Here is a 20,255-nt window from a genome sequence, read left to right on the forward strand (position 1 = left end):
GGGCCAATTATCTCACGTTAAGCGCCTCTGTGTGTGCGCGCGCCGCCACCTCCGGCCAGCAGAGAGCGCTGTGCGCACAGGAACCGTCTAATCTTAACGTCAATAAAAAAAAAAACGATGCAACGTACAGCAAGTTGATTTACACACTTTTTGACGGCGCCTTTTTTGGGGGGGATAAGACTCATTTTTTTCCAGCGCTGTGGGTCGCTATGAGGCCGTCCTAAGATGGTAACCACCTGGGTGGAGTTACATAGACACTCTTGACAAGTGGGCAACGAACTAACAGGTGTCCTCTTCCTCCTCCTCCTGCTGCTGCTGCTGCCTTGCTAGCTCCACTGCGTTGCCGGGACTTACTTGTCCTGTCCCACACACTTTCTCACTCACACGCACACACTCCCTCAACTCGGACGTTTCTTCACCTCATCTGAGCAATTTTTTTTTTATCTTTCTTTTTTTTAAAAGTAAGAATCACTTCACAGAAAGAAGATGCATTCAGCCCAGAAAGACACCACCTTCACCAAGATCTTTGTGGGAGGTCTCCCTTATCACACCACCGACTCCAGTCTCAGGAAGTACTTTGAGGTGTTTGGGGACATCGAGGAGGCTGTGGTCATCACAGACCGGCAGACTGGGAAGTCCAGGGGTTATGGATTTGTGAGTATTGCAACATAATCGTTCCTAATAATGCTGTGGTTATCTTGTAATGTTGTAATGGATATTCAACCCAATAGTTTGGGGGACACATTTCTTGAAAGTTTGAATGGCTGTCCAGAAACTTGAGGGGTTCCTGGTATGAATCCAGCTTTCGCTTTCAGAGTTACTGCCGTCGTGACCTTGGGCGAGACACTTCAGCCACACTAGTGCAGTGGTTTTAAAACTTTCTTCCCAAGCTGCCCTCAAAAGCGACCAGAAATCCCCCAAATCCTTAAGATTAACAACCATATTGCTACAATAATAAACATTTTAAAAAGTAAAATCCATTTACAGTACATTAACATATCGGAACACACACTTAAGTCCCTTTGGTGCCCTCACAAGTGACCAGAAATTTCCCAAATACTTAACATTAAAGGCCTACTGAAATGAGATTTTCTTATTTAAACGAGGATAGCAGGTCCATTCTATGTGTCCTACTTGATCATTTCGCGATATTGCCATATTTTTGCTGAAAGGATTTAGGAGAGAACATCCATGATAAAGTTCGCAACTTTCGGTGCTAAGAGAAATGCCCTGCCTCTACCGGAAGTCACAGACGAAGACGTCACATGTTTCATGGCTCCTCACATAGTCACATTGTTTTTAATGGAAGCCTCCAACAAAAAGGGCTATTCGGACCAAGAAAACAACAATTTCCCCATTAATTTGAACGAGGATGAAAGATTTGTGTTTGAGGATATTGATAGCGGCGGACTAGAGAAAGAAAAAAAAAACGCGATTGCATTAGAACAGATTCCGATGTTTTTAGACACATTTACTAGGTTAATTCTGGGAAATCCCTTATCTTTCTATTGTGTTGCTAATGTTTTAGTGAGTTTAATATTACCTGATAGTCGGAAGGGTGTCTCCACGGGTGTCTTGACGCGCAGTGTCTCAGGGGAGTCGACGGCAGCTATGGACGGCACAAGCTCAGCTTTTCTCCGGTAAGAACTGACTTTTTAACCACAATTTTCTCACCGAAACCTGCTGGTTGACATGTGGTCGGGATCCATGTTCTCTGGACCGCGCTCTGATCCATAGGAAAGTTTCACATCCAGGAATTTTAAACAATGAATCACCGTGTGTTTGTGTGGCTAAAGGCTACAGCTTCCCAACTCCATTTTTCTACTGTGACTTCTCCAATATTAATTGAACAAATTGCAAAAGATTCAGCAACACAGATGTTCAAAGAACTGTATAGTTATGCCGTTAAAGCAGACGACATTTAGCTGTGTGTGCGCGAAGCGCTCATACTTCCTAAAAACCCGTGACGTCTTGCGTACACGTCATCATTACATGACGTTTCGAAGACTAAACTCCCGGGAAATTTAAAATTGTCCATCCATCCATCTATTTTCTACCGCTTATTCCCTTTTGGGGTCGCGGGGGGCGCTGGCGCCTATCTCAGCTACAATTGGGCGGAAGGCGGGGTACACGCTGGACAAGTCGCCATCTCATCGCAGGGCCAACACAGATAGACAGACAACATTCACACTCACATTCACACACTAGGGCCAATTTAGTGTTGCCAATCAACCTATCCCCAGGTGCATGTCTTTGGAGGTGGGAGGAAGCCGGAGTACCCGGAGGGAACCCACGCATTCACGGGGAGAACATGCAAACTCCACACAGAAAGATCCCGAGCCTGGATTTGAACCCAGGACTGCAGGACCTTCATATTGTGCGGCAGACGCACTAACCCCTCTACCACCGTTTAAAATTGTAATTTAGTAAACTAAAAAGGCCGTATTGGCATGTGTTGCAATGTTAGTTTATATATCAATGATGAAATATTATCAGACTGCGTGGTGGGTAGTGGTGGGTTTCAGTAGGCCTTTAACAACCATATTGCTGCAATATGGTTGTTAATTTTAGACCCGCTCGACATCCATTGCTTTCGGTTCCCCTAGAGGGGGGTTGCTCACATGCGGTCCTCTCCAAGGTTTTCTTTAGTCATCATTGTCACCGACGTCCCACTGGGTGTAAGTGGCACTGGGTGTGAGTTTTCCTTGCCCTTATGTGTGCTCTACTGAGGATGTTGTTGTGGTTTGTGTTGTGGTTTGTGCAGCCCTTTGAGAAACTAGTGATTTAGGGCTATATAAATAATCATTGATTGATTAATTGATTGATTTACAGTACATTAACACTTTGGCACACACACAAGTCCCTTTGGGGCCCTCACAAGTGACCATAAATCCCCTAAATCCTTAACTTTAACAACCATATTGCTTCAATAATAAACATTTTAAAAAGTCTGAAGACATGCACCTGGGGATAGGTTGATTGGCAACACTAAATTGGCCCTAGTGTGTGAATGTGAGTGTGAATGCTGTCTGTCTAATCTGTGTTGGCCCTGCGATGAGGTGGCGACTTGTCCAGGGTGTACCCTGCCTTTCGCCCATGTGCAGCTGAAATAGGTTCCAGCAACCCCCGGGATCCCGAATGGGTCAAGCGGTAGGAAATGGATGGATGGATGGAACCTCCTCAGAAGCGCTTTCCAAGTGATGACCAACATTAAAATACAGTAGCGTTGTAGACCTAAAAATTCATGAAAAACAGGACATATGTTACATTCAACAAGTATATTTGATGTTTTGGCTGCTGTAACATTAGATTCAAGATTGTTTATCGTCATATGCCATACTTGCCAACCCTTCCAATTTTCCCGGGAGACTCCCGAAAATCTCCCGGGGCAACCTTTCTCCCGATTTCCACCCGGACAGCAATATTAGGGGCGTGCCTTGAAGGCACTGCCTTCAGCGTCCTCCACAACCTGTCGTCACGTTTGCTTTTCTTACATACAAACAGCGTGTCGGCCCAGTCACATTATATATGCGGCTTTAACACACACATTAGGAAATACAATGCATACTTGATCAACAGCCGTAGAGGTCACACTGCGGGTGGCCGTATAAACAATTTTAAAACTGTTACAAATATGCGCCGCACTGTGAACCCACACCAAACAATAATGACAAACACATTTCGAGAGAACATCCGCACCGTAACACAACATAAACACAACAGAACGATTACCCAGAATCCATTGCAGCACTAACTCTTCTGGGACGCTACAATATACACCCACTGCTAACACCAAATCCCACCCTCCCCCATCTCCCAAATTCGGAGGTCTCAAGGTTGGCAAGTATGTCATATGCACAGTTAAACAGTTTGCCATACAATGAAAGTCTTACTTTGCTCGTCCACCCTTCAACAAGTCACACGGTACTGAGCTAAAATAAAAATAAATTATATACAAGGGACAGTGAGTAACATGACGTTATTGCTCAATCTGATTCACAGTCAACAGTATAAATATGGAGGTGACATTGGTTCACAGCGGCAGTTAAAAGTGTCTTTAGTGATCAACACTCAGTTTGAACAGTAACACTGTGTTCAAATATTTAATCGGGGGTTCTGTGGCAAACCACTAGATCAGTGGTGTCAAACGTTCGGCCCGCGGGCTGGATCAGGCTGGCGAACAGGTTTTATCCGGCCCGCGGGATGAGTTTGGTAAGTATAGAAATCAGCCAAAATTTTTGAATGAAAGAAACTGCTGTTCTAGATGTCCCAATAGCAATTCTTTGTATCTTTGTAGATTATGCTACATATGTAAAAAAAAAATACAAATAAACCTTATGATGCTAGTGAACCAATCGAGGAAAAGTAGCACACTACAAAATTAACATCCTGTAATCTGATTTTGATATTATTTCTGTATCTTAATAGATTGAAAATGAACACCGATGAGTTTACTGATGAACATTATCACATAATTTATTCAGAAAGCATAAATAACGACAAATATAGAATCCTATTAACCGCTACATGTAAAGATTGAAAATTAACACCAATGAGTTGACTGATGAACATTATCACATAATTTTTTCCAGAAAGTATAAATAATGACAAATAAATATAGAATACTTTTAACTGCTACATGTAAGTGTAAAAAAAAAATAATAATAATTATGATTTCTACATTTTCAGAATGTCTTTGTTCTATTTTTAAACGAAGAAAAGAATCTGGAGTTGTCTTTTTTTTTAAGTTATCGTGCCCTGATTTTACCACTCTGGCCCACTTGGGAGTAGATCCCCTCCATGTGGCCTCCGATTTTAAAATGAGTTTAACACCCCTGCACCAGATGAAGCCTGTGTACCACACTCTGACTCCACAGTTTGAGAATCTCTGCACTCGTGCATGAATGGCTCCAAATGTTATTATTTTGCCCTCAAGTGACACAGATCAGATATTTTTTTGCCAGTCGGAACACTCCAAAGTTTTTCAAATCTGATATTTTCGCTTCAAATTTGGGTCACATCGACTACATTTACTCTGCAAGTGGCCCAAATCAGATTTCAGGTAAAATGTGATCCTTACTAGACTCCAGTATGAACGCGCCCAGGCCCCAATCAATCAAAGTTTACTCGTAAAGCCCTAAATCACAAGTGTCTCAAAGGGCTGCACAAGCCAAAACGACATCCTCGGCTCAGATCCCACATCAGTGCAAGAAAAAACTCAACCCAAAGGGATGACAATATGGCTACATTGTCCACATTGTGTTCACACAATATGTCACTTGCATATGCAGTTTGATAAAGTAAAAACATAAGGATGCTGACTGATTTCTGTAAATGAACAAGGAAGTCGCTGCTACTACTATTACAAAAATAGATAAATCTCGCCACATATTTAAGTGTTTTTTTTTACGTGAAAATAAATTAAAATAATAATGTATGAATTAATATATATATAAGGTAATACATTTGGAAGGGGTTCTAATCTTTTTAAGGCTGTTAAGTTGAGGAGAAACAGACATCAGCACGGATCTACGTTAGTGTTATTTTTCAACTCACTTATGTAAACAACTTTCACAACGTACGTAGCATGTAAGCAAAAACGCCTCAGCGTACAAGTAATTTTTAGTCCTTCAACAATCGTTATATCTTCGAAATCCAAATATATAATATATTACATATAACATATTATTTGCTCACTATTGACATAAACTGGATGTCGTGATGACGTATCCACTTGCACTGGCAGGCTGCGTCTTCCATCGCACAAACCAATAACGTAGCTCGCCTAAAGGTGACACAAGTGGCCTTTGGCTCGCATTTCCATTTATGCTGAAGTCACATTTTAAAAGATCAGATTCCAATCGGATTTGGACTACCTTGGCCTGGATCTGATCCGAAAAGATCTAATAGTATCATTCGAGGGCAACTGATTCAGATTAAGTGTGCAGCCATCGGGGCATAGTCTGAATCTGTTTGGAATCTGATCTTTTCAAGTGTGGCTGCAGTCAAAATGGCAATGCGACCAGTTTGCAACTTTTACATCTTTAGTTTAGCTATGTTATTTGTGTGTGCAGCAAAAGATAAAAAATAAAATCACTGTCTTTTTTTGCCGTTCTCTTCCTCCTGCTGACGTTTTTTGGTTTGTGTACGTGGCACCCAACTGTTTTTTGTTTGGAATAGAAAACTAATTTAACATAAAAATCTATTTCCCCTGTTTCTTTGGTTTAATGGGAAAAAAAACAGGAAGCAGACCATCAATGATCCATTATCTGTTATTTGATTTTGTTGATGTGTTTAAAAATCGTAAATGCGAGATAAAACGAGTGAAAAAACTATTTTCTCTATTGCCTGTTCAAATGTTTTGACATATCGGTAGATTGCACGTGCACTTTCTCTTTTTCCGTATCCTCTTTTGTGAGTGTTCCAGAACAACCACAACAGATGAAGAAAGGTGTCATAGAACAGGTTTGTGGTGGTCAAGAGTTATTTTTTATTTTTTTATGTAAACTTGAAAAAATAATTGCTTCTCAGTAGAACAGGAAATCTTTGGGCACCTCACAATTCGACCTGATTCTTGGGTTGATGATTTGATTCATATTCAATTCCCAATTCAACAAGATTCAATAGGTATGTGTTTTTTTGCTGCTAGCTGGATCTTCGCAGTGGTCACTGAGAGCGTTTCACATTTGATAGCGCGATTGTAAGTAGCGACAGGACCGCTGTTTTAAGAGTTCAACTGTGTGTTGTTTTCATCACCACTATACACCAATACTCATGACTTAGAACACATCCTAGTTTAATTAGAATATCTTAATTTTTCGATTGAACAAGTACTCTTGGCACAAGCTCTGACAAAATGAGTCAAATTTACACTCTATAAGGATGGATGGATGCAAATAATTTACGGTAAGTAAAATGTTCATTGGAATCCTTATGATAATATAAGTTTTACATTTACTTTATCTAAGTCTGCCAAATATTTTTTAAATTGATAGGCACAGATTTTTTTGGACCCGCCGAGTGCTTGGCCGTTTGTTTGGTGACTCACAAGTCTGTTCCATGTTTACACAAATTTTTCGTCATTTCAAACAATTATTTCATGAATTTTAGCAATAACTGTTTCTTTTTAAAAACAATTGTAAATAGACGTTTTTGACCAAAAGTTCACATTTAAAATATTGAGCCCTACTTTGTATTGAAGTAGGCCAAAAAATGTGTGCACTTTCACCGGATTTAAAAGTCCATAGCTTTCTTAATATTTACCCCAGGAAAATGATACTTTAATCACTACATTTGTCTTTAAAATACCTACCTGATAATACTGGTTTCATGTAAATCTATTCATTTCTAACATTTGACTCACATACCTAGATTCAAGACCTGGTTGCATATTTTGGTATAGTAATTTTAAATAAAACCTTTTCAAAACAGGTTGCAGGTTACAAAACCTTTTTGTTACTGGCGTATACATGCACCAAGTAAGCATAGAAATATCCTAAAACATACCCCGCCTTCCGCCCGATTGTAGCTGAGATAGGCGCCAGCACCCCCCGCGACCCCAAAAGGGAATAAGCGGTAGAAAATGGATGGATGGATGGATAATAAAAAAGGAATTTAAAAGATGTTTTTTGAAAATTATGAATCGATGTGGAGGAATTGGATTAAATAGGAATCGTGATTCGGATGTGACACGTTTTTTTTTGAGTACCCCTTAGTTCTCAGTAGCGATGTGCGATGCCACTGATTTTCTCTCAGATACAATACCAAGTAAAATTCAGGGTGGTATCGCCGATACGAATTTAATACCATTATTATAATACCAAACAAACCTAATGTCCATCCATCCATTTTCTACCGCTTATTCCCTTTCGGGGTCGCGGGGGGCGCTGGCGCCTATCTCAGCTACAATCGGGCGAAAGGCGGGTGTCTAGTAAAATTTTAAAAAGTATTTCCTTTTTTGCTGCTCTTAGGTAATCATCTTCAAACTATATAAAATCATGGGGCGAAACAAATTACAATGTTTTTTTGCATAAAAAATGACAAAAAAAGAGTACCTAAAGGGATGTCTTGAGGAACGACTCAGTTACTTAGTGTTTTATTTTTGCTAACAAGGTTAAAATGTCAATGCAAGGATCTTATAGGTTTTCTTAACCATAGGGCAAGACACCCCATTGAAGGCTGCCAAAATAGATCTTGTTTCTCAGCTGTGGTTTGTATGGGCCACAGAGGTACTTAGTTGTAATGCAGTTTCTCACCACTTGTGGCAGTAATGACAATATCAAACAAGCAGAAGAAGTCTGGAGCTAAAGTCATAGCGAAGTTTCTTTAGTACAAAAATGAAGACTATTGTGATGAAACTGTATTTTCATTGGCACTTTATTTAAAAAGTAATTTAAAAGTTTTTTTATGAAACATATACATTAGTATCAATTATGTATTTAGTTAAAATGTAATGGATTATGGCAGTGGTTCTCAACCTTTTTTCAGTGATGTACCCCCTGTGAGCATTTTTTTAATTCAAGTACCCTCTAATCAGAACAAAGCATAAAGAAGTAAAAATAGAGCACTATGTCATCAGTTTCTGATTTATTAAATTGTAAAACAGTGCAAAATATTGCCCATTTGTAGTGGTCTTTCTTGAACTATTTGTAAAAAAGGATATAAAAATAACTAAAAACTTGTTGAAAAATAAACAAGTGATTCAATTATAAATAAAGATTTCTACACATAGAAGTGATCATCAACTTAAAGTGCCCTAGAAGTGATCATCAACTTAAAGTGCCCTCTTTGGGGATTGTAATAGAGATCCATCTGGATTCCTGAACTTAATTCTAAACATTTCTTCACAAAAAAAGAAATCTTTAACATCAATATTTATGGAACATGTCCACAAAAAATCTATCTGTCAACACTGAATATTGCATTGTTGCATTTATTTTCAAAGTTTATTAACTTACATTTATATTTTGTTGAAGTATTATTCATTAAATATATTTATAAAGGATTTCTGAATTGTTATTTTTAGAATATTTTAAAAAAAATGTCACGTACCTCTTGGCATACCTTAAAGTACCCCCAGGGGTACGCTTACCCCCATTTGAGAACCACTGGGTTATGGAATGTAAATTATTGTTTCATCAGAGTCCCTTCTTTTGCAGTATATTTGTTTAATATATATTTTGTAATCAGCCTGACCTAAGCTTTGATGATGATGTTTGTTATTACCACATGCTTTTATATCATTTGACAGCGTCTATCCTGTTAAACTGTAAGTAGGTTGGATATAATACCATTAATGAATACCATTCAAATCAAGAGTAAGATTACTAATTCAGTGTTAATATTTGAGTGAGCCCTTTGTCCTTTTGTAGTGGAAAAGTTGGGTCTCGAGTTCAAAAAGGTTAAGAACAACACGAAAACTTCAGTGGGTTTTTTTAAGAATTCGCTGCAAAAAGTTTTTATCTCCCAAGTTTTGAACTGAACTTGTAGGCTGTGTGGTGTCATTACCGAAGCAAAATTTTCCCAATCCGTCAGAAGAATAGCCCTGTTTTGGGGACTAGTCACTGTCATAGTAGTCATTTATTTGTGGTGTTCTTGTAGGTGACCATGGCTGATCGGTCCTCGGCTGACCGAGCCTGCAAGGACCCTAACCCCATCATCGATGGCAGGAAAGCGAACGTGAACCTGGCCTATCTGGGAGCCAAGCCCAGGGTGATACAGCCGGGTATGGGATGCCCATCCCTCACAATGTGGAACTATAATGTGGCATTTTAACAATGGTTCTGTGTCCTTTTCTAGGCTTTGCATTCGGCATGCCTCAGATCCACCCGGCATTCATTCAAAGACCGTACGGGTATGTCACAAAATCCCTTCTAAAAATGGTCTTTATGGGGTTTTCTTTAAATTTTGTACATCAGTGGTCCCCAACCTTTTTGAGCTCATTAATGCCAAGCCTTTGACCTAAAACGCTGATTAGACTACAGAAACCCAAAAATGGGATTTTCATATCGCGGCCCTGGGGCCATTTATTTTATTGGCATGCTTTTATTTTGAAGGCCTGATGATACTGTCTACATAATTGCTGTCCAGGCTACGGCCCAAAGATCTTTTTTTATTAGCCCGCGACATAATCTCTATATAGACAAAACAAACACGTCCTGGATCAGAGCGTTACAAAAACAAAGGAAAATGGAGACATCCCCAATCCCTCCAAAAATGGGAGCTAAAAAACTAAATGGCTGACAATCTGTGCGTCTTTGGGTTGTCCAAACTGGAGCCATTTGTGTCCTATAGCTAATTTTTTATTGGACCATGAGACAACCTTCAGACGAAATTAACACATCTCAGATTAGAACATTAAAGAAACAAAGAACAAAAAATAGAACCTGCCCCATTTCACCCCCAAAAATGAATGCTAAAAAAAAAATGGCAGACGACATGTTTTTATTGTCTTTGTTGATTTTAAGGATGTTCCAATCAATATTGTGTACAGCCGATTCCGATCAATCATGAGGGAGATCGGCCGGTAACAATACCAATCACATGTATTAACCGTAAATGTTTCATTGTATTTATGGTGACAGCTTAACAATATCAATGCCACATTAAAACTAGTTTCTTATTCTTCTTCTTTGTGTGTAACATGTTTATCTTTGTCCTCCAGTGATTACGATACTTGATAATTATACTTAATAATGATACTTAAGAGACAAAGAAATGCAGGGTTTTTTTTGCCGTAATAGAGGGTATTATTATTAGTTCAGAGGAGAGGCTCCCCACTGTGTATGGAGACACATGGTTACATAATTGGACTAAAAATAGTGGCAGCCAGCGGAGATTGCAGTTTGTGATCAGCATTGAAATGCATTAATCGTGTACTTTTTCACGGAAATCGATCGATACTGATCAATGGCCGATCGATCGGCATACCGCTTCATGATTAACATATGTACAAATTTCTCGCAATGTATATATTTTGGAGTTTGCTTTGTTACCCATGACACAAAGTGAAATTGTCTATTTTCGGTTGAGCGAGTTAAGCATATATTGATTAACCTTCATCGTATTGTTTTTAGTAATATAAAAAAAGATCAAAGTGGCCCCCGCATCCTTAAATTTTTCTGTATCGGGCCCTTGCTGGAAAACTTTTGGACAACTATGGTCTGCAAGAAGTGTTATACTGATGTTGCTGAGCTGACTGGAAAATATGCTGCTCTGGAAGGACCACATTTTTCCCATTAAAGATAAACACGGTAAACAAATTCAAAATATAAAACAAAATGGCGCTGAAAAAGAAGGGTAAAATACGTTAGTTTGCTGGGAAAAAAATAAAAGAAGCAAATATGGTCATACGCTGCTTTTATTTTTTCGCTGTTTCAATGTCAGTTTCTCCAAAGAGTGTTGTTTTAGTCATATTTATTTAATTAAATGAATGGGACTGGAAATATCTTCAATACAATTGTGGAAAGTTGTAGCAAAAATATTGTTGCATAGATATAACATAAAAAGCCCTAAAATGCCTACTTTGTATTACTCTGAACAAGAGGGGCTCAAACTTTTTCCACCTAGGGCCGCATACCAAAAAGTCAAAGCATACAGGGGCCATTTAAAAAGTTTAGGTATTTTATTTTGAAAAAAAAACTAAACTAAAATTGACTTATATTCATTTAAACACAAAACTATTTAAGGTACATTATATTGTTTTGCTTGATTTTCTTACATTTCAACCGTTATTTTTCAATGAGCATAGCAATACAGCAGACATGTATAAAAGCTTTTGAAAACTTTAGACCCTTGTTATTATTAAAACATATTTTACAGCTTGAGGTATATTTTAATTAAAAAAATAAATACATGTCCTAAAGTGATTTACATCCACATTTACTTATTATCCACAGAAAGTAACAAATGTTGGGTTGGTTGGGGACCCCTGGTGCACACCACCTGCTGAACGAGGACAAATGAGTGATGACAAGTGACTGTGACGGAATTGAACATGTGTCCTTTACCCCCCTTCCTTAGCCAACTGCCGGATTGACTTGATGTTTGTCTGTCTCTCTCTTTGATCCGACAGGCTGGGTAACGGTTAAAATATCAGATGGTTTGAGGAATAGCTACATTGGGCAGAAAGTGTTACCTGTAAACTGTGACATACACAAACAAGCAGAAATGGTGACTAGATGCATGGGTGTCTTTTTTCATGTTTTTGTTGTTTTTCATAGCACATAGATTTGTGTGTGCTTGTTTTTTTTGTTTGTTTTTTAGTATGATGTGGTGTTCGGCTTAACTTGTGTGCTCATTTCTACTGGGGATGGGAAGTTGTTTTGTTTTTTGTGTGTTCAATCAATACTTTTTTGATAGGGAAAAGTGTAACTCTTCAGTGGGGTGTTGATTATTTTAATTCTTTGTGCTTTGATTATTCTGCTCCCTTCGGTTTTGAAGTTAACCTTTGAAGTGATTGTTTTGTTGTAAAAAAAAAAAAAAAAAAGATGGTTTCCCAATTGGTTCCACTGCAACAAAACAAAAGGCCTGCATGTGGGAGTTTTTCCTTTCAATTAACCCATTGCTATCAGTTCCAATGTACACCTATATGATAACAAAGCGTCTGACGGCCTCCACAGGTCAACAGACAAATGTTCAGACACAAGATCTGCCTGTTAGGCAGCAGCTGTCTGCTACAATGATCTCTGCGGCCTCTCAAATTCGTATGGAAAATGGGAGCAGCGCTGTTAATAATGCATGGCGCAGGCATCGGCGCTCAGCTGTGGACAACAGGTGGAAGCCTTTTGGTTCATGCTGCAGATTACCATGTGGTCCGTTCACTTACAAAGCACCTTTATTTAACTCCTCACTAGAAAAACGCATCATATGCATTTAGGAAAGCCCAGGTTCCTTTTATGTTATTTTCTCTAAAACAGGAGTGTCCAGACTTTTTCCACCAAGGGGCGCATAACAAAGTCAAAGTATGCGGGAGCCATTTTGATATTTTATTGTTAAAACATTATGAAAACAGACAGTATACATTTTTAAAGATAAAACTAAGTGTCAGCTTTATGTTAGAAGTGACAAAGTGTACTATTATTCATTCTTTTAGAGGTTCCGCAAGGGGGCCATTTGCGGACAGGAGCTCAGGTTTTGTTGGCCCGCAAAATATTATCGGTAAAAAACCAAAAACATAATGTAATGAGAAAAAGCTAAAATGTTGATACTAATAAATACTGAAAATACAATTTGTCACTTATAACACAAAGTTGGCACTAAGTTTTTATATATTATGTCTGTAGCTTTTTTAAAAACATCAAAAACATCCCCCACATACTCCTTTCACATTTTTCATTACATTTTAAGCCTCTTTTTTTTTTCATACCTTTTGTCTTTTGCTCTTTTTGTATAAAAAAAAAAAATCCGCAACATCTTGCGGACAAACAACTCAAGCTGCGGGCCACAAATGCCTCCTGAGCCGCACTTTTGACACCTATGATTTAAAACTTTTGAAAAAGTTAATTGAAAAACTGCTATCTATATTATCAACAGTTCAATACATCTCTTATAGCAGTAGGACTCAAAGTCAAGCACGACATGATATTAACAGTGTTTTACCCCTATAATGGTAATACATAAAGTTAATAAGGGTTTGGGTAACATGATATGATTCCACAATATTGTCAGGTTTAATCATACTACAGAATATATATTTAATATAGTAATTGGAAAAATTGATACAGCGATTGATAATTCAGTATTCATATACATCAATATAAGGCAATTATCCTATTCACATGCCTCTAGAGAGCGTAGACCTCCAGCAGGCTCTAGCTAAAGTAATTATGTTAAAAAGTCCCAAATCCATCCCCGAAATGTAATCACTTGTTCTTGTCACCAGAATGTGACCATAACATTTTGAACTCCCTATAGTAGTATGAAAAAAAACAGAGTAAACACTCTTGTCAGTTGTCCACTATCTTAATGTCTTTGGGGCCGCTGGCATACACACACTCTGAAGTTGAAGCTCAAAATATACATAATTATCTAGATCATCCCCAAAATTTAAGAAGCAAAATTATCTAATTTTTGGCATTGTTTAAAAAAAATCCTCGTAACTTTCAGGGTTTTTTTTCTAACTGACACCAGAAACAAACCAAAAGCAAAAATGACATACAATATATCCTGAAAGTATTCACAGCGCTTACATTTTTTCATATTTTTTTATGTTACAGCCTTATTCCACAATGACAATTTTTTATTTTCAATATTTTTGCAAAAAAAATACATTTAAATTACATTGTCATTATTGTCTGTAGATTTTTAGAGGACCAAATGAGTATCTTCTATTTTGGCTGTAACATAACAAAACGTGGAAAAAATGAAGCGCTATGAACAGATGCACTGCAACCCACCCTGGTGGGGGCAATAATGGTGGGATCGCAGTGTAATTAACATAATAATTTCCCTGAGATATCAATGTGTTACAATACAGACTGTTTGATAAACGTATAAATAATTGAAATACAGCAATTGAGTATTATTACTAGGGATGTAACGATATGAAAAGTGTTTATCATTTGTGTTGCTAATGCTTCACTGATAAGAGTGTTCTGGCGGACGTTGTGATGTTCTACTCTGCTCAGCCATACTTGAACGCACCGTAAAAACATCTGTCTATATTCCTCAGTATATATCGATCAGTATGTTCTATCGATCACTCTGTTCTAAGAGAGCACACCTTGTAGGTTCAATGTGCACAATTAAATATCTTAGTTGTTCAGACAGTAATTTGTTTATGTATGTTTAGATTGGGGTTTCATGAGGAAAGGCATTAATATTTCTTACTTTCATGTTAGCATTTAAGTTAATGAGTTAGTGCCCTTCAGTCCGTGAGTTTATCAACGTGTTTATCAATCAGTTTTTTGATAATATGGATGGCAAACAGTAATACCAACTGTTGAGTTTTACTGTGGTTAATCTTAATATTGTTTATCGCTACATCCCTAATTGATGCCAATCCATTCAGTGTTACCCGCAGACCAGCAATCAATGTGTGGCGTACGGAGCTTTGCCAGGAAGATGTCAAAATGACATCGGCATATTATTTGCATAATTGGTTGATTTTTTTTTTTTTTTTTTTTTTTTAAAGGCTAAAAAAAAGTTATACATGTGTTTAAAGACAAATCTGTTTAGTGTTTTTAGTAGGAATATATATTTATATTGTTACATGATATTGTTTTGCTCTATTTTTTTCTATTGACACTAATAGTGTGTTAATCTTATTCGAATATACATGATATCTAGTCGTGATCGGAATAACAAGGAATAATATGATTGGCCTGACAAGCTGGACAGGACAAAAAAAAAAACAAGTTCGGAATAACATAACTAAAATACGATAACATGTTTTGTGCACAATATAGATTGTATAAGGGATAGTATAATTGCGATGTTGTAATATTATCAATACATATGCAGTGCTTATAAGAAGACCATATAAATGCATATCTAATGGGTATATGTATAAGAGTAACACATGATGCGATATCCTCACAATATTTTGCCCACAACAATATCCCAAAACAGGGACAGTGAAACTATATTAATCAATACACAATATATTTAATCAATTAATAATCATGAGTTACATGTACATGGACAACATTTATTTAATCTGATTGACATTCAGATTAGAATGTTACTGTGTACATGGACCCTGAAATAAATGATCTGATTATGACATGCGTTTTTATGCATCACACATTACATCAGAATACTTTACTTTGACACACGGAGAACCTAACAAATAGAAAGGTGTGTTATTTGTGCTACGGTTGCCATCTTTCGGAGGAGTTCGCTCACAGCAGGTGCTGACTAAGCAGTGATTTTCACTGTAAACAAACATGGCTTTGTGCATTTCTGCTTGTTCAACGTTATCACTGTATTAATTCATAATTTTTTCCTTCTGTTCACTACTTTTGTTTTACCTCTCTTTTTGAAATTGAGCTGTTCAGTGCCTTTTACGTTGTGATTATGTACGGGTTGCCGCGCGTCTTCATGTTGTGTGATTCTGTCTGTGTCTGGTCTGAGGCTAGCAGTTAGCACTTGAATTAACGATAATGTCGTGGCTAAAACAGCTCGTTAATTATTTTATTGTTACATAGACACATTCTTTTGTTTTTCTCGTTCTAAAGCTATGCACTCAAAAGTATGTAACGCAAATTCTGTATATGTTGAGGGTGGTGACAGCAGCAAGACAATCACTTCATTCCGGGAATATTACATTTAGTCCCTTTCCACAAACAAAGTACATCTGACATCAAAGACATGCGCAGTAAGGATAATTCTAACCCAAATTTCGGAAGATGTGTTTTAATGCGCTAGAATCTGAACTACTTTCGCCATTAACCACCCGTCTCGACCGGAATGACATTTTGATCCAAATGTGTGATCGGGTCAGAATTTTCCGACTGAAGTGTTTACATGAAGCATTTTTATTCTTGTTAGGTTTTTAATCCAATTAAATGTGTCCATGTGCACATAACTACTGTCTCAACATGCAGTAATTGTGGGGGAAAAACACATATCTATTAGGGGAGATGCAATATCATCACAATAGTTTGCCCACATTAGTATCATGATACGGCGACTGAAATTTCACACCAACGTGAATAAAAAGTATCATTTGATATTGTCACCACATTTTAATTGTCACATAAGTCATATGGTTTTGCGATATGGCAATTGTGCAATAATAGGGTTGTATATGAGTGATTACAAGTCTAAAAGGTATAGAAATCACAAAACAACAATATACGATATCATTTTTGTCATAATAAAAGGATAATGATACAGCAATTGATAAAACATGTTTGTACGGTGCATTGTTGACCCATAGAAATATGAAAGAGGCATTGGAATTCATTTAGAACGTCTCCTTACATAATAAAGATGTAAATAGTCATCGTAATAGCAACGTTGCCTCACAATGGACAGCGACATGATTATTTGCCGACATTTTGTCCGACCCTTACGGCGTGATATCAATGGAGGGAGGTCACACAGACTCGGGCAAAGTGGTTGTAGCGGACGAGTGCCCTGCCATGTGTTACTGAAGGAGATCAGCGTGTCCTTTGGACATGACAACTGCAGCAAAAATAGCTTTGCCTGCAGCCTCCCCTGTCAGTCAAGTTGGCGCGTGTGTGTGTGTGTGTGTGTGTGTGTGTGTGTGTGTGTGTGTGTGTGTGTGTGTGTGTGTGTGCGTGCGTGTGCGTGCGTGCGTGCGTGCGTGCGTGTGGTGGGGGTTGCAGTTGTATGTTCAAATGCAGGACAGATATAACCCGTGCACACCTGCTCCTCTATATTTTCTGTAAGGGACTAAGAGTTCAAAGAAGGGCCGAATATACTCTTTGGCTCCTTCTACTAGTTTTACAGCAACATTTGAATGATATTGACTATCGACTAAAAAAATATACAGTATATATTCAGGGAAGTCACACAAAAACTAACCTTGTGTTCAATTTTGTGGGGATTAACTCTACGTGTTTGAGTGTGCGTGCGCGCGTGTGTGTGTGCGCGTGCGTGCTTTTCCTTTGGCTTGATTATGTTGTGTGATGCCACCAAAGATGTTGATGACCATAGAAAAGGAAATGGCACCTATAGAGCAAGGGCTAAAGCAGTGACCTGGGTCCTCATGTACAAATCTGCGGTACGCCCTTCTTTACAGCAGATGCATCAAAACTGACCTTGATGTGGAAATGTGCGCTGCCTCAAGGCAACTTCATAAGTGTCGTACGCACATTTCTACAGGTGTGGATACTTACGCTACACCTACAGTAAGTGATGCTTGCTAACAGATCACAGAAAAAAAGTGCCGTTTACTCTTTTTACTGGATTTGATCCCACGTCCATATTTAGTAGGAAAGCTACGCAACTCTGTACTTGGTGTCAACAAGTCACTCATCCATAATAAGAGGACATGTTGACTGCGAAGCTGGGGCATATTATTTTGAAATGTTATAATATGTACAGTATACAATTTCGCTATAGGGACAGCTTGACACTGTAACGGATTATTTCAATTACACGCAAATGTCAAGTCTTCCATTCACCACAGTTGACACGGTAGAGAAGTGAACTTGTGTGAAGTTGTTTTTATTTGTGTTAATGAAGGACCTAACATGTGTGGGCATGCCTGTACGTGTGTTGTTTGGTGGACACAATTACATCCACTTCCTTTCTTGACCTTGCGGTGTTGTGCGATCAGCTCGCATTTTGTCACAACGGTTTTCAGCACTGTGGGTTGTTTTTTTTAGGATTTTGTTTTATTGCGCTTGTTTCCTTGTGCTGCTTTTTTTAACTTTTCTTATCTAGGTTGTTCATTTAATGAATGGATTTGCTGTGTTCTGATGAATTTTTGCACCTGCTCGTTGGAAGAATAACTCACCGTGGCTCACCTTTGAACCCAGTGTGTGTTTGTGTCTGACAGGATCCCGGCTCACTATGTCTACCCTCAGGCGTTCGTCCAACCCAGTATGATGATTCCTCACGTGCAGCCTTCTTCCGCCACGGCAACAGCTGCCGCCGCTGCCACCTCGCCCTATCTCGACTACACTGGAGCAGCGTACGCCCAGTACTCCGCAGCAGCCACTGCCGCAGCCGCAGCTGCCGCCGCCTATGAACAGTATCCCTACGCTGCCTCCCCGGCGCCGACGGGCTACATGACAGCAGCCGGATACGGCTATGCCGTCCAGCAGCCATTGGCTACCGCTGCCACCCCCGGTGCTGCCGCTGCTGCCGCTGCCTTTAGCCAGTACCAGCCTCAGCAGCTCCAGACAGATCGTATGCAGTAAAAAAAAAAAAAAAAAGAACTCTGAAGAAAAGTTGACAGAATGTTACTATAGGAGGCGGAAGGATCTAGAATAAGGGTTGTCAGCTCCAGCTTTTAACTTGATAAGTGAAGAAAATCAAGTGCAAACAAATACTGTATTTTATTAAAATTACATCAGTATTTTTTCCACTGTCAAATATTTAATATTTATACATACCATAAAAAATTACAAACTGGACCTCATATTTTGTATATATTATGTGTTCCCAATTGCATTCATGTCTTATGATCAGGTGTCTTCCCCACTATATACCAAAAGAAGCATAAAGTGCTTTTTTTTTCAGTATTTCTTAGTTTTGGACCAGTATTTATGTCCAGAGAATCTATGCAGACAACTTCTAACTCCCTCTTCTAATAAAAATTAAAAAAGAAAGTCTTCATAGCATATGACATTGGGGGAAACAAATCACCTTGTTTAAATAAACCTCAAAAGCAATCTAGCAAAAAAAAAAAATTGTTGAATGTGAAATATTTTCATTTTGTTTTCCAAATGTGCCTTTTAAATTATATACTGTATGTATTTATTATGGAAATTTAGAATAATAAACCCTCTATTTTTTCGTGTTGGTGTGTTTAGTTAGTCCATTGCAACATTCATACGGTGGATGATAAAGCACTATGAAGAATATGAGTGGGGAAACTAGCAATAATTTGAGGAGATTTATAATATTTGTCTTGGAGACTCCTAAATGTAGCTTTTTATACTTGACCTGTTTGATGAAGCAGTTTTTTCAGCTGTTGAATGTCATATCTGACATTGAATGTGACATGCAAGGGGTTCATTTTACAGTACCTTGCATTTTCTAATGCATGACTGAAAGTTCGGTGTGAAATAAAGTTAAAATATACAAAAACAATTCTAATATGTGTATTTTTCAAAACACATTCTGTTGCCAATGTTTTGCATTAATAAAGCACCAAATGTTTACATGTGCAATGATGATGAATGAGTTGCTACTGCTATAAGAAGAGTTTTATTGGATTACTTAGACCTTTATTGAACCACACTCTTGTTTCACAACAAACTAGAAAAGCCAGCTCATAGTTTTAGGTTTGCATATATATATATACTTCATGTCATTTGATAAGTGACTCTTTCAGGAGGGGCATACCAGGAAGTGCACTTACCAGTAACTAGTAATAAAATATATTAATACACTGTCATGCTGCTACAACCAAGACTCTCCGGCCTACTGCCCTCGGTTATGGCAGCATTCCCAAATTATGTGGGCTCCATTGACAGCCTCAATAACAACTTTAATAATGCCTAGCACAATACTATTTATGGTATAGCACCATTAAACCTAATAGAGGCCCCTAAGAGACGTACCCCTTGGCTAACGGAAGAAACCGGAACTCTTACATAATCATGTAGAAAGCA

At 38.2% G+C, this 20,255-nt stretch overlaps 1 protein-coding gene across 1 annotated transcript; it reads left to right on the plus strand.

The window, feature by feature from the left end:
- Positions 1–59: 59 nt before the first annotated feature.
- Positions 60–19,731, plus strand: rbm24b (RNA binding motif protein 24b). The gene is made up of 4 exons (XM_061915811.1): positions 60–654; positions 9,601–9,724; positions 9,799–9,853; positions 18,473–19,731. Exons 1-4 carry the CDS (start codon positions 487–489, stop codon positions 18,834–18,836), a joined length of 711 nt encoding a protein of 236 aa, XP_061771795.1. The 5' UTR covers positions 60–486; the 3' UTR covers positions 18,837–19,731.
- Positions 19,732–20,255: the final 524 nt, after the last annotated feature.

This window comes from Nerophis ophidion, linkage group LG11, assembly GCF_033978795.1.
Source record: "Nerophis ophidion isolate RoL-2023_Sa linkage group LG11, RoL_Noph_v1.0, whole genome shotgun sequence".
Classification (NCBI taxonomy): domain Eukaryota; kingdom Metazoa; phylum Chordata; class Actinopteri; order Syngnathiformes; family Syngnathidae; genus Nerophis; species Nerophis ophidion.

Coding starts and splice junctions, on each gene's coding strand:
- rbm24b (XM_061915811.1), top strand. CDS start 487: ATGCATTCAGCCCAGAAAGACACCACCTTCACCAAGATCTTTGTGGGA. Junction 655..9,600: donor AGTCCAGGGGTTATGGATTT/GTGAGTATTGCA, acceptor GTGTTCTTGTAG/GTGACCATGGCTGATCGGTC. Junction 9,725..9,798: donor GCCCAGGGTGATACAGCCGG/GTATGGGATGCC, acceptor GTCCTTTTCTAG/GCTTTGCATTCGGCATGCCT.